The sequence below is a fragment of the Streptopelia decaocto genome (genome assembly GCF_964273445.1).
Source record: "Streptopelia decaocto genome assembly, chromosome: 3".
Lineage (NCBI taxonomy): Eukaryota > Metazoa > Chordata > Aves > Columbiformes > Columbidae > Streptopelia > Streptopelia decaocto.
Window position 1 is genome coordinate 1076966 of NC_138656.1, and position 14714 is coordinate 1091679.

Sequence of the window (14714 nt, forward strand, 5' to 3'; positions counted from 1 at the left end):
ATATAAGTTCCTCCATTGCTGTTATTTTCTCCGAGACTCTTTTGGAAAAAATCTTAATAAAGACGAGTAAAGAGTCGAGAGAAACGCAGTAACCACCGCTCTCGGAACAAATCCGGCACCGGGGGGTCCCCGCGGGATGTCCGTCCCCGTCCGTGCGTCCTGGGGAGCGGCGGGAGCCCCGTGTCCGTCTGTCCGTCCGTCCTGGGAGGGAACCGGCGCTCACTGCATCCTCCACATCAGCCGCACGATGTAGCGCAGGAGGCGCAGGACCACGACCTGGGGGTGTCCGCCCGGCGCGTCCCAGAAACCCTAAAAGATGGAACAAACCGGAATGAACCCAAAGCTGGGGGCGTTTCCAGCACAAAGCCCCCGCGGTACAAACGCCCTGCACATGGGGATCTCACAGGTGCGGTGTCGAGTGGTTTGTGAAGAATGAGAGTAAACCCTGCAACTTCTCATGTTCTCCCTCAATAAAGGGGTTTATAGCACGAGGGGGTGTCGCTGCGCGGGGCGCAGGGGAACGAGGTGCTGCCGGGGGGGCTGAAAGGTGGAAAAGGAGCCCTGTGAGCAGAGCTGGGGAACCACGGGGGGAGAGGGCGGGGGGAAATACGTTAGAGTAAAGACAGCAACATGAAAAGAAAATAGGATAGAAATAGCAAAATAAAAAGGGGGGGGAAGAAAATAGAAGAAAAATAAGAAAATAGAAAGGGAAAAGAAAATAGAAGAAAAATAAGAAAATAAATAGAAAAAGAAAATAGAAGAAAAATAAGAAAATAGAAAGAAAAAGAATAAAAATAAGAAAATAGAAAGAAAAGAGAAAGTAGAATAAAAATAAGAAAATAGAAAGAAAACAGAAAAAAGAATAAAGATAAGAAAATAGAAAAAAGAAAGTAGAATAAAAATAAGAAAATAGAAAGAAAAAAGAAAATAGAATAAAAATAAAAAATAACAAAATAGAAAGAAGGAAAAAACAGAATAAAAAGAAAAAGTCAAAATAAAAAGGAAAAAATAGAAGAAAAAGTCAAAATAAAAAGGAAAAAATAGAAGAAAAAGTCAAAATAAAAAGGAAAAAATAGAAGAAAAAGTCAAAATAAAAAGGAAAAAACAGAAAAAAAAAGAAAAAGAAATGACAAGGTAAAAAGAAGGGATAAAAAGAGAAATTAGAATAAAAATAACAAAATTAAAAGAAGAGGGATAGAGGGATAGAGGGATAGAGGGATAGAGGGATAGAGGGATAGAGGGATAGAGGGATAGAGGGATAGAGGGATAGAGGGATAGAGGGATAGAGGGATAGAGGGATAGAGGGATAGAGGGATAGAGGGATAGAGGGATAGAGGGATAGAGGGATAGAGGGATAGAGGGATAGAGGGATAGTCCCAAAGCGACCCGAGCCGGGTTATGTTTAGGGCAGCACGATCATGCCCGTGCATGTCCCGGAGAATGAAATCACGCTGTTTACACCCACACGCAAAGTGCCACCCCCGCGGGGCAGCCCTGCACCCCGGGGCATCATCGGCTCCCCAAATGGAACATCAGCAGCTCCCCAAAATAGGGGGATCGACCCACCCGGGAGCTGCTCCCCTGCAGCACCGTGACCACCAATGCACCCCGAGAAAAGACAAAACTAACAAAATACAAACAAAAAAACCCCCAAGGGGCTTAGGGAAGGAGGCAAGAGAAATGCCAAAGTCAGGTTTAACACAGAGCTATTAAAACATAATTAGGGAGTTGAAACATTTTCCACCTCTGCGGGCAACTTGGGGCACACGATGGCGGCCAAGGACGCACCCTCTGCCAGCAGAAGCCTCACGGATGGTAAATGGCCCGATTCCCCGTTGTCCTGCCCAAAAGCCGGTCCCAGGGGTGACGCACGGATGGGGAACGTGCCGGGAACGACCCGTCCGACAGCCCCGACCTGCCCGGCCGGTGCCGCTCTTGGCAGCACTCGCGGTTCCCCATTTTTAACCACACGTTGAAAGGGCAAAAGCAGCAACGTGAAACCCTCGTCCTCCAGCTCCACAGCAGCCCAAGGAAAAGACGCTTCCCCACAAAGCACTGGGGATTATTGATAATTCATAATGCTCCAAAAACCCCTTGTTCCCGGGCATGACAAAGAGCTCAGACACTGAGCCAGGGACAGGGTGTTTTTAGGGTCACGCATGACAGCCTCTGCTGGTGTCATACAGCGAGCACATATTTGGGTTCTCAGGTCGGTTGTGATGCGAACAGGACCAGTTTAGTCCCTATTTTCCACTGAAAAAAACGCCCTTTAAACAAAAAAGCCGCTACCCAGCGCTCTGCTGCCTCTGCCCACAGCCGAGCCGATGGACCAGAAACCACATGCAGGAACATGCAGCCCTCCAACGCCGCTCTTCTCTAAACTCTTACTTCACCTCTCTGCTTTGCTTTGCTTTAGGTTAGTTTTCGGTTGGGTTTTTTTTTTTTTTGCATTAGCGGCACCTATTTTTGTTGCAACACTCAAAAGGTGAGAGAGTTTACGGGCTTATAAATACACGTGTGTTTCAAAACAGCCCCGGCGGATTCTTTGTGGGAAAAATAAGTTATCAGAGCCAGCCGATCTGCTGCTTGTTTGCACCCAGACCCGGCGCACGGGATTTGGGAAACCAACCGCCTTCGTTCCTTGGGTTTTTCCCCTAAAAACGCTGCCTCCAAAGCAGCTCTTCCCAACGCCACCCAAAAACACCCCCAACCTCTTCATTTTCACAAGTTTCCTCCTCATTATGGTCAGGTCCAGCCTCAATCCGGCTTTATTGGCACTAAGTACTGCAAACTTTGGACCCGAAAAACCTCGGGTGGCGGTTTAAAGGTTGTTTTAATGCGTGCAATGACGTCTCGCCGGTGCGGGCAGCGTCCAGAACAACCACCCCGCAAACAAAACGCTCAACGCACAACCACTTTCCAGATATGCTTGAGCTTTTTCCCTTCCAGAGACCGCGCGTGTAAAGACATGGAAAGCGAGCGGAGGAGAATTACCCGTCTGGGACAATAGGAGGCGTTGAACTCGTCACCGATGCGCCGCAGCTCCTGCGCGATCCAGATCTCGGGCTGCAGATCTTCTGCGAGCGAGGGCGACGGCCACCGCGAGGCTGCAGGGACACAACCCAGCACTTCAAACACGGCAACAACGCAGAAATAAGCACCCTACTCAACTTAGCAGTTGTCTGTTGACTCTTGATAGGTTTTTTATTATTATTACTACTTTTAAACGCCGGTCCCCGGAGTTGTGCGGGTGCCAGGGCCCGCATGTGGCGCGCAGGACAAACTTGTTGCATAAGATGTGCGTGGCAGGACAAGCTTTTAGTCTTTATTATCTTTATATTGTTACTATTAGGCTTTTATCCATTAATTTTTTCACTCTAGGAGCATCTGTGGCCCACCCAAGCATCAGTCCCCTACTTAAACAGGGATGGATGCCAAGATGCCACTCTCCAATTTCTCTCCCTAGAAAAACCTTCTCCTCCCCCTTTTTCCAAATAAATGTCTTTTCTTGCACCCACAGCAGCAGCTTCTTCTCTAACCTTCAAAAACCCTCATCCCAGATCCTCACATTTCTGTCCTGAAGCGCTCAAGGAGTAAAAGGCAAATGATGGGTTTTGTCGCACCGAGAAGCCACAAGTGGGTTTGTACAGCGGGAAACCCAGCACCGGCTTATAAAGAAAAGCAAAGGAGCTAATGCATGAATTATACTGTGCTATACACAGCTATTTGGGTGGCTGGTTTAAGAAGGTGTTAGACATGTGATAAACCACCATGCGATCCCCTAAATAGCCAGGGGGCAAAGGAGCGGCCCCTCTGGGTACCTGTGCGGCCTCTTCCCATCTGGCAAAGCTCGGGATCCAGCAGGAATCTCGGCCTCAAGGAAAATTAAACAAGGACAAACAAATAGAAAAAAAAACCTCAACCACATCCAACCCAGAAACCACCACGCAAAACAAAACAGAGCGCTCTGGCACGACAGCTTCGGAGGAGTCGCAAGGGAACAGAAATAGCTTCCAATCTCAAAATATTCAAAGGATTAGTGGGGCAGGAAAAAAAAAAATAAAAAAATAAAATAAAAGCCTGGCTCCGACCTGACTGGAAAATGTATTTGCGAGCCAAACTCGCACGGCTTGGCTGGCGGATCTGTTTTGTTTTCACGCTGTAGTAGCGCAGGAGTACGCGGGGCCGGCCCTGGAGTGTTTATTTTCCTCGCTGGTGAATGAAGCGCAGCCCTCGCGATACTGAGCCCGCCAGTGCAAACAGGGCGAGCGCCCAAAACCCCAGAGCCCGCCCCGCGCTGCCCTTTTCCCCAGGGAAATAAAAAAGGGGGGGAAAAAGGGGACAAAAAGATGCCAAGAGCCCCCGTCTCCATCGTGCGCCGCACCCAAGAGCTCATCGCCTCGGAGGCGAGCGCTGGGGTTGGTGGCTGAGAGTGAAATCAGGCTGAGGTTTTCAGAAAGGACTTTCTGTGGTGCTGCCGAACGGCGGCGTCAAAAGGGTCCAGTCATAACGGGTCCCAAAACCAGTCAGAGGCGCTTTCGGGGGCGCCCCCAGTCATAGCGCGAGCACCGAGGCGGCTGCTGCATCTCGATGCTCCGGCCGGGGCAGCACGGCCATGCTTAGGGGATAAAAGAAAACCAACCCCAAACTGCACCTCGACCCACCCCCCCGGAAAAATTCTCTGCAGAGAACGGCGTGCGGAGAAAACAGCATCAGCTCCCAAATGTGAGCGACGGGAACGTCGCCGCTGCTCTCCACCCGAGGTTTGCCCCTCGCATTCACCTGCTCCATCCCAGGAGCTCCAGCACAGGCAAGGGGAGGCTCGCGCTGCTTCTCTCCTGTACAGCGCAGGAAATGCAGCGAGGTCCAAACAGCACCAGGAAAAGCCATTTATGGAGCACCCGCATGCACCTGCTCCAAATACAGCCCGAAATCCCGCGAGTGCGAGTCCTGCACAAACACATCCCAAAAACTCACTCATGCAAGCCTTGCACAAATACAGCCCAAAACCTGCGTGTGCAAACCCTGCACAAACACAGCCCAAAACCTGCCTGTGCAAACCCTGCACAAACACACCCCAAAACCCGCGTGTGCAAACCCTGCACAAACACATCCCAAAAACTGCGTGTGCAAACCCTGCACAAACACACCCCAAAACCCTGTGTGTGCAAACCCTGCACAAACACACCCCAAAACCCGCGTGTGCAAACCCTGCACAAACACATCCCAAAATCCAGCGAGTGCAAGCCTTGCACAAACACACCCCAAAACCTGCGTGTGCAAACCCTGCACAAACACACCCCAAAAGCTGCATGTGCAAGCCCTGCACAAACACACCCCAAAAACCTGTGTGTGCAAACCCTGCACAAACACACCCCAAAACCTGCGTGTGCAAACCCTGCACAAACACACCCCAAAACCCACATGTGCAAACCCTGCACAAACACACCCCAAAAACTCCCTCGTGCAAGCCTTGCACAATCACATCCCAAAACCTGCGTGTGCAAACCCTGCACAAACACACCCCAAAAACACACAAGTGCAATCCTTGCACAAACACACCCCAAAACCTGTGTGTGCAAACCCTGCACAAACACACCCCAAAACCTGTGTGTGCAAACCCTGCACAAACACACCCCAAAAACCTGCATGTGAAAGCCTTGCACAATCACATCCCAAAACCCTGTGTGTGCAAACCCTCCACAAGCACATCCCAAAACCCGTGTGTGCAAACCCTGCACAAGCACATCCTAAAAACCCACATGTGCAAACCCTGCACAAACACACCCCAAAAACTCCCTCGTGCAAGCCCTGCCCTCCCCTGCCTTTAGACAGAGCTGGTCTGCAGACAAAAAACCCAAGGAAATGGAACCATCGGCTCCCATGAAGCACCAAAGACTTGCAGGGATGAGTCTGAGCCTCACGCAGTCCCACCCAAGCGTGGTTTCTCGTCTCGGGTGACTTAGGGTGAGTGTTCCCCGGCACATCGCGCCCACGCACGATGAACTCATCCCCAAAAGCACCATCCCAGGTCCGCTGAGCCCACACCACTCCCCATCCCACAGCATCCCCACACTCTTTTTTTGCCTCATTTCCCAAAAGACCTGGCCATGGAGAGAGCTGGCTGTACCCCCAGAAGAGAGACACCCCGAAGCATCGCCACATCGCACACCAGGACCAAACAGCTCTTCCTCCAGCAATTAACCTCGCTCGCACTAACGAAGGCACCCCCTAACCCCTCCACTTTCTTCGCCGGGCAGGGGCACTTCCAGTGCTTCATTATCCTTTGGAGCATCATCACCAAAAGCTTTGGGGAAAGTTTTAATGAGATTTCGAAGAGTGTGAGCTCGCTTTGCTCAACCAGCCTTGGAAAGGGTTCCCTGCTGCCCACGGGAGCACCTATCGCACACAAACCGCTCCCGCTGACAGGAAACGCCTGTTTATTATTGTTGTTATTATGATTAAAGCTTGCTTACGCTTCCTAGAAAAGCTCTGGATCTCCCAGCCCGCGGTCTGGCCCTACAGCAACAGACAAAAATCACAGCTTAAAAACACAACAACAACAATTATACCCTTTGCTTCCTTGCACAGGGACTGACCCGTTTCCGCACGGAAAACTTAACACAGCCAAGGCACAGGGACCAGGGCAAAGCCCGTTCTCCGGGTGAGCTGGTCCCAGCCTAGGCATAAAACTGCTCTGCAGCCCCAGCTTAAGCCTGCTCGGGAGTAGCCAAGGGTCCCGTTCAAACAGCTTGAGTATTTTCCATTTGCTTATAGTTGTTTAGGATGATGCTCCTAGCAACAAGGACAGAACAAAGGCTCCAGTAAAAACGGCGTTTTAACAGCTTTCCTATGGTGAGGAAAAAGCAGGAGCTTAGAAAAATATCAGGGAAAACTTCAGTTTCTTCCAGGAGCAGCAAAACCAAAGTGTTAAAGAAGCCACTCACTGGTATTGGCTGGGGCTCTCCCTGCCCAGGAACTCCAGCATCCTGGCCGTGCCGCGCGTGTTTGTGCCGCACGAGGTTGTGAAACTTGCATTAAGCTGTAATTACTGCAATAATGTCAGAAAAATCTTTCCTAAGGGCATGTTACAGTAAGCCCTCTGCAGCTGTAACCACAGCCATTAACCAGGGAGCAAAAAAAAAAAAACACAACAACAACAAGAAGCTGTTTTGATCGTGTAAAGCTCGGAGCTGGTGTTTGTTATCCCGGAGCAGCGCGGTGACGCGGTACCTGCCGCGCTCCCGTGGGAACGCACCCCCCTCCTCCTGCTGCCCGGACCAAGCCAAAAGGCTCCTTCCAATTAGGGAGAATTAAGGAGGAGCGGGGAGAGCATCGCGCAGCTCTTTTCCCCGCCACGAGCGGCGGGAGCCCAGCCTTACCTGCTAAGCCCCACGCAAACACGCGCCCGCCCGCCGCCGCGCTGCTTTCAAGCACCGATTTCGGGTTTCGCCAAAACAAGCGTGAGTTTTGCGCGACCCGAGCGTCTATGAAACCATGTGGCTTGTTAAGAACGAAACAGCAGAAAAAAACAAGAGAGAGCGAGAAGTCACTTACCTCGCAGCAGCGCACAAACCCTGGCAAAAGGCAAGGGAGCAAGCCTTGACTAGGAAGCTGGATTAAACAACTTTGTCTCCTCCTCCCCTGGCAGGGACTGGCCTATCCCAGCGAAGAATAAAGTAATAATAAAACAACCCCAGAGTGCTGGGCGAGTGGGTGCTCCCCAGCAGCAACTTTGCTTGGCGGGCTTGACCAGCTTGCAAAAATCCTGCACCCCCGTGTGCCCCAAACTGGGTGGGTGTCCCCAACCAGGCGGGTGTCCCAGCTCAGCCCCGGCTGTCCCATGGCTGGTCCTGGCACAGGCTCAAGGTCTCGGCGGGACCTTTCGCAACCGTCCCGCAGGTACGATGGGCGCTCGGGGAGCCGCTCCAGCAGCGGGGGGCTCGGCCATCCCCAAAACGAGCCCGCGGGATGCAGGATGTGCTGCTGCAGGTGTGTTGCGTGGCTAGAGCAAGCTGTGTTGTGCATCTTTCAGAAGAAAAACACGCATGGCGAGGGGCGGGTGCTGCGTGAAGCCGGGCGCCCCGCCGGCGCCCCCCGAGGGGCGCCCCCCCACCCGAGCCCCCCGAGCCCTTACCCATGGCGCTGAGGCAGTGGCTGAGAGCCTGGCAGGGCGGGCTGGGGGTCTGTGTGGCTTTGTCGCAGCTCAGGGGCCCGGGGCTGCGCTCGGCGGCGTCGAAGGAGAAGTACCCGCTGGAGGAGCGCGACAGCAGCGGCGACCTCCGCACGAAGATGAAGAGCGGCGAGCGGGTGGCGAACGGGCCGGGGCTGGCGGGGGGACCCCGCGGCGGAGGCCCCGGCGCGGCGGCGGAGCCGGGCAGGGCGGCGGGAGCTCCGGGGCGCAGCTGCGCGGCCGGGCCCGGCCCCTCCGCCGCCGGCAGCCGCTCGCCGGGCCGCTGAGCCTTCACCTCGGGGGGCTGCTTGGCCATGGGGGCTGCCTGCGGGGGGAGCGGGGCGGCGTCAGCCGGGGGGCGGCGGAGCGGAGCCACCGCTGCTGCCGCCGCCGCCGGCCCCGGCCCAGCCCCTCCCGCCCCCCCGCCCGGCCCCATTGTTCTGCCGAAAGTGCTGAGCCGGCAGCTCCGCTCCGCGCCGCCCCCCCCGCGCCGTCCCGCCGCCCCCGCCTGGCCTGGCCCGCCCCGCTTCCCGCTCCGCTCCCGCTCCGGCCCCGCTCACGGTGCTGCCCGCCGCTGCGGCGGAGCGGGGCGCCCGGCGCGGTGTGTGCGAGCGGCGGGGCCGCCCGGTCCTGCCCTGCGCCGCCCGGGCCCTGCGCCGCCGCCCCGCCCCGTGTTTACAGCGCCCCGGACCGCCCCGGGCACGCCCACCGGGCGGGACAACCCAGGGACACCGGGCGGGACGCCGGTCCGTGTTCCCCAGCCCTGCGCGGGCACCGGCCCCGCACAGCCGCGGGGCACCGAGCGATCGTCTCCCGCACAGCCCTGAGGGCACCGAGCGATCCTCCCCCGCACAGCCCGGGGGGCACCGAGCGATCATCCCCCGCACAGCCCCGAGGGCACCGAGCGATCGTCCCCCGCACAGCCCCGGGGGCACCGAGCGATCGTCTCCCGCACAGCCCTGAGGGCACCGAGCGATCGTCCCCCGCACAGCCCCGGGGGCACCGAGCGATCGTTCCCCGCACAGCCCCGGGGGCACCGAGCGATCGTCCCCCGCACCCGCCGTGCGCTGTGCACACGCGGCTTTGCACGGCCCCCGTGCACCCGCCCCTTTACGCACCCTTGCTCTGTGGTCTCTCAGCTCTCTTGCACTGTGCACTCGCACTTTTACACACCTCTCATGGGCTCATCATGCCCTTACACACTCCTCTTGCGTTCATACTCTCAGGCACGAACCCCTCTTGCACTGTGCGCGTACCTTTACACACCCCTCGTGTACCCACATTTTTACACACACCCCCCTTGCACTGTGCACTCACACCTTTACACATGCCTCTTGCATTCAGACTCTTACACAACCCCCCTTTGCACTGTGCACTCGCACCTTTACACACCTGCCCCTTGAACTGAGCACTAATGCTGTCACATCCCCCTTGCACTGTGCACTCACACCCTTACACACCCCTCTTGCATTCATACTCTTACACAAACCTCCCTTGCACTGTGCACACACCTTTACACACCCCTCATGCACTCACACCCTTGCACAAACCCCTTGCACTGTGCACTCACACATTTACACATGCCTCTTGCATTCAGACTCTTACACAACCCACCTTTGCACTGTGTACACACCTTTACACAACCTCCCTTGCACTGTGCACTCGCACTTTACACACCCCTGGTGCACCCATGTTTTTACACACCCCCCCTTGCACTGTGCACACACAGCTTGCATGATGTGCACACCCCTTTGACACACACCCTGGCGCTGTGCACACACCTTACACACCCCTGTGCACACCTGCCACGCTGCGTGCACACACCTTACACACACCTTACATGCATCATGCACTGCACGTGCACCCCTTACACCCGCGCGCTTGCTCTGCGCACACACACACACATTACACACTCCCGTACACTGTCCCTTGCACACACGCACACGTGTGCACCCCAGCCACCCCCTGCTCCCACCTTGGCACAGGGCTGCATGTCTGCGGTGTCCCGTGGCGATCGGTGTCACCCGGCGGCACCCAGCTTCACAGTGCGAGAAAAATACGAGAGAAAAGAAGAAAAGAGGGAAAAAAAAAAAGCCGTCAGCCTCATGTACGATATGTTTTGCATGAACAATCACAATATTATTTTGTGGTGAGCAACTCAAACCTGCGCCCTGGCAGGCGGGAGCTGCCGACCGCAGCTTCCTCCGGCCCCATCGCCCGCGCCGGGGAGTGGCTGCGTGGCACAGGGACACGGCTCCAGGCAGAGTCACTGGCTGCAGAGGGGACAGCGAGGGGGGAGCACCCCAGGGGCACCCCGGCCCTGGGACGTTCTCGGAGCAGCGGCAGCCAGAGGATAAACCCCAGGGCGGGGGCTGAGCTTTGCTGTGGAGCAGATGCTGGGGTGGCACACGCGCCCCTCATCCCACCCAGCGTCCCCCCACCCCAGCCCTGCAAGAAGGCAACGATTCCTGACGCTTCATCAGCCCCAAAAACAGGGCGACTCTCCTCTCCAGCCAACACTTTGCCCCCAGCTACTGTGCAAACGCTGATGCCACATCCCACATCCAGCACTCACGTGAGGCAATAAACACCCTTATTAAAACACAGACGCCCCACAGCTTTGCCGACTCCAGGGGTGGATGGGGTTGTTTGCCTCCCCCCACTGCAAGGGAGGGAATTTTATCGAGGAAAGGAAAATAAGCCCTGGCAAAACCCCGAGGAGAGCACAAGCTGTGCCCGACGAGATCTGGGCGAGCAGCCCGCGGTGCTCGGGGACATCGTGTCCCCCAGTGAGGGTGTGCCGCGTCGTTTGTCCGTCTCAACCACGACAGTGCCGTTATCAGCCCAGCCCGGGGCTCCCCTGCGCTGCCAGCGCCACCGAGGCCACCGGCGTGGGGACAGGCTGCAGGGACAGCCCCACTGCAGACCTTTGGGGAACTGGCTCTGGTCCCCACCAAGGCTCGTTAGCCCAAGCGCATCGTCCTCGCCGGTGATAGCGCCCAGATGGATTTCTCCAGATGGAACATGAGAGACGGGAGGGTGGTCCCGGCTCCCCACATCTTGCCCTGGGGTTGTAAACCCTCCCTCGAAGCAGGTGCCAGGGCTGAAATCCCCTTGTCCAGCCCCAAAAGCAGCCCCTGATGTGTGAGGGCCAGGGATGGTCCAACACACTGATTGTACCCGCTGCCAGAGCACCGCTGGTCGCCCTCCAGACAGCTCCGGTGTCCGTATCCACGTGCCCTTCGTGCCGCTCCAACAGGATGGGAAGGAAAAGGGCCTGTGGGTGTTGTTTGTGCAGGAAAACGTAATTTGGGAAGCTCATTAGGGAAAAATTGGAAGGCAGGGACCCGCAGCAGAAGGGAAGGGCTGCAGGGTCCCTCCAACCAGCTTGGCTGCACAGTCACCGGTTCCCTTTGGATCCAGGAGCCACCTGAAACTTTGTCCCTTCACTGGGGACTGTGGAGCATCCTGGGGGTCCCACGAGGAGGTGGCAGAGCGAGGGGGTCACCTGCAGCAGCAGGGGGGCTGCCAGGCAGATGCTGCGTCTGTTTTCTCCTCCTCGTTCATTTTGGTTTCTGTGTGGGTGGCTCATGTGAGCAGCAAGGTGATGGGAAAGTGTCGTGCGAGAACAGACCGTCCTTTCAAACACCTCAGTTTAAGCTGGCGATTTTGGTGCATTTGCAGGGCTCACGTGTGCCCATGATTTTTTGGAGGGCTGTTGGCTTCCCCCCACCTTTCTCCAAGGGCATTTTTCCCCCGTGAATCACAGCACCAGCCTCCTGGAACAAATCTGTTTCGACTTCATCCTCGTTCCTATTGTTGTGAACCATCTCAGAGGTATTTGCACCAACGTCACATCCCAAAGGTCACCTAATTTTTGGCACAGTGCTTGTCAGCGGACACGGATGCAGAGAGGGGGAGTTTGCAAACCCTCCTCTCACTGCTGTCACTTTGGTACCCGCAGCAGCATCCAGCCCCTCGGGGACACTGCGTCGGCGATGCCACATCACAGCATCCATCCCCCGCCCTTGGGGACACCGGGTTGGGGATGCCACATTGCAGCATCCATCCCCAGCCCTCGGGGACACCGGGTCGGGGATGCCACATCGCACATCCATCCCCAGCCCTCGGGGACACCGGGTTGGGGATGCCACATCGCACATCCATCCCCAGCCCCTCGGGGACACCGGGTTGGGGATGCCACATCGCAGCATCCATCCCCAGCCCTCGGGGACACCGGGTCGGGGATGCCACATCACAGCATCCATCCCCAGCCCCTCGGGGACACCAGGTCGGCGATGCCACATTGCAGCATCCATCCCCAGCCCTCGGGGACACCGGGTCGGGGATGCCACATTGCAGCATCCATCCCCAGCCCTCGGGGACACCGGGTCGGCGATGCCACATCACAGCATCCATCCCCAGCCCCTCGGGGACACCAGGTCGGGGATGGCACATCGCAGCATCCATCCCCAGCCCCTCGGGGACACCGGGTCGGTGATGCCACATCACAGCATCCATCCCCAGCCCCTCGGGGACACCGGGTCGGGGATGGCACATCGCAGTATCCATCCCCAGCCCCTCGGGGACACCGGGTCGGGGATGCCACATTGCAGCATCCATCCCCAGCCCTCGGGGACACCGGGTCGGGGATGCCACATTGCAGCATCCATCCCCAGCCCCTTGGGGACACCGGGTCGGGGATGCCACATCACAGCATCCATCCCCAGCCCTTGGGGACACCGGGTCGGCGATGCCACCTCGCAGCCCTTGTCCTGCTGCACCAGCAAGCGCTAACAGCCAATTAGCAAAGCTCCCTGGGGACCTGTCAGCATCCGTGTTGCAGAGATGCCACCAGCCGTCAGGCACCTTCTCATCACCCAGGTGGAAATTAGAAGGGAGAAAGAATTATATGGGGGGTGGAGAGGGGTGGATAACGAGGATGTGGGGACCCCCTGCTGCTGTGGCATCCCGGTCCCCCAGCGACGGCTGCATCCCCCAGCCAGCCCCCCACTCTGTCCCCACAAAGTGTCCCTCCCCTGGGAAGGGTGCGGGAGGAGGGAGGGAGGGAGCTGCTGCCAGCACAGCCCCAGCCAGCTGAAAACACCCCGTATCGCAGGAAAAAATCCCGCCCAAAACACCCCGCCGACAAAGCAGCTTCTCACCAAACCCTTTTTTAATTACACAACACACCAACGGAAAAAAAAGTGACAACTTCTTCTTCTCCTCCGAGCCATTGTGATAAATGTTATTTCACTCGGCACTGGCTGATAAAATCAAGTTGAAGCCACATGCCTTAAATCTCGCTGTGAGCCGCGTTTGGAGCCTGACCTTTACCACCGCGCTCACCGCGCCGGCTGCACAGCGAGCGCCGGAGCAGCCGCAGCCCCCGGGCACCCCCGAGGTGCCACCGGGGCCACCAGGACAGGACAGAGGAGGAAGAGGAGGTTTTCCTGGCCAGGGATGGGAGGAAGGGGTCAGGGGTGGCCGGGCTGCCCGGCGGAGCGGGACAAGCGGGGGCACACGTGGGTTACGGCAGCCGGCGCTGGCAGCTGTGCACAGATGTGGTGAGAGCGGCCGTGGGACGTGCACCTGCGGGTGACGTTGTCAGCACCCAAAAAGCCCCAAAGACCTGCCCAGATGAGGGGTGACTGTGCTGGAGGGATCGGGCATTGCCTTCCCCGTCCCTTGGGTCCACATCCCTCATGCTGGGCAGGGACCAGAGCCGGGTTTGCTGCGTCCCAGGGGAGCATTGAGCCACTGATTTTATAAGAAACCCAAACCAAAACAGAGCCGTGACTCCTCCAGCAGCTTGCTCCGTGTCCCTAGTGCCTACTGCGAACATGCAAAGCTTCTATATATATAAATAAGGTTGTTTCCTTTTAATAACATATCTACGTATACTTATATGTATCATAAATTCATAGAATATCTCGAGTAGGAAGGGACCTGTATCGTCAAGTCTAAACCATCTCTACACAGAATGTCACTGTTCTTCAGTCCTCTGCAGTGGCGATGGGGACATGGTGATGAGGACGTGGTGATGGGGACATGATGATGGGGATGGCGATGTTGTGATGGGGATGTGGTGATGGGGGCATGGTGATGGACCAAGGGACGGTCCCTCAGCAGTGGCTGAGAACTGTCCCCTCGTGACTTGGGTGGCCCCTGGGGCATCCCCGGAGCCATCACTTCAATTCACTGCTGGTCCAGTTAATTTGTTATCCGGCTAATGGGCGTTTCAAATGGGGTGAAGTTATTGTCCCTAATGGGTGACATGAATCCCTCACCATCACTGGAACCAGGACCGCTGCATCGTTAGCACGCGTCTAAGTAATTAGTGAGGTGTCTGCAACTTTCAGCAACCTCCACTTATTGTTTTTAGTGCCTTAAGAAGGTAAAAATCAGAAGTTTGGCGTTGTTTGGAGATGTTGGCGGCAGCAAGGGCTGTGCCATGGGACACGTGTCGGACGGGTTGTCACCGGCAGAGCAAAGCCCAGCCCAGCCCAAGGCGAAGGGCGAACAGCGAGCAAGGCCGGGC

The 14714-nt window shown here is 56.6% G+C and overlaps 1 protein-coding gene across 2 annotated transcripts; it reads right to left on the reverse strand.

Annotated features, from left to right (window-relative positions):
• Positions 1 to 81: 81 nt before the first annotated feature.
• Positions 82 to 10181, reverse strand: BCL2L11 (BCL2 like 11). Of its 2 annotated transcripts, none has more exons than XM_082048080.1 (4): positions 10149 to 10181; positions 8138 to 8498; positions 2995 to 3107; positions 82 to 309 (listed from the first exon to the last, which is right to left on the reverse strand). In XM_082048080.1, the coding sequence occupies exons 1-4, from the start codon at positions 10164 to 10166 to the stop codon at positions 220 to 222; spliced, it is 582 nt and encodes a 193-aa protein (XP_081904206.1). In that variant the 5' UTR covers positions 10167 to 10181; the 3' UTR covers positions 82 to 219. The 2 variants fall into 2 exon arrangements, with proteins under 2 accessions (XP_081904206.1, XP_081904207.1); XM_082048081.1 differs by lacking the exon at positions 10149 to 10181 and adding an exon at positions 8734 to 8845.
• Between the last annotated feature and the right edge of the window lie 4533 nt (positions 10182 to 14714).

Coding starts and splice junctions, on each gene's coding strand:
- BCL2L11 (XM_082048080.1), bottom strand. Junction 3,108..8,137: donor CCACTGCCTCAGCGCCATGG/GTAAGGGCTCGG, acceptor GTGTCCCTGCAG/CCTCGCGGTGGCCGTCGCCC. Junction 310..2,994: donor CCTCCTATTGTCCCAGACGG/GTAATTCTCCTC, acceptor TCCATCTTTTAG/GGTTTCTGGGACGCGCCGGG.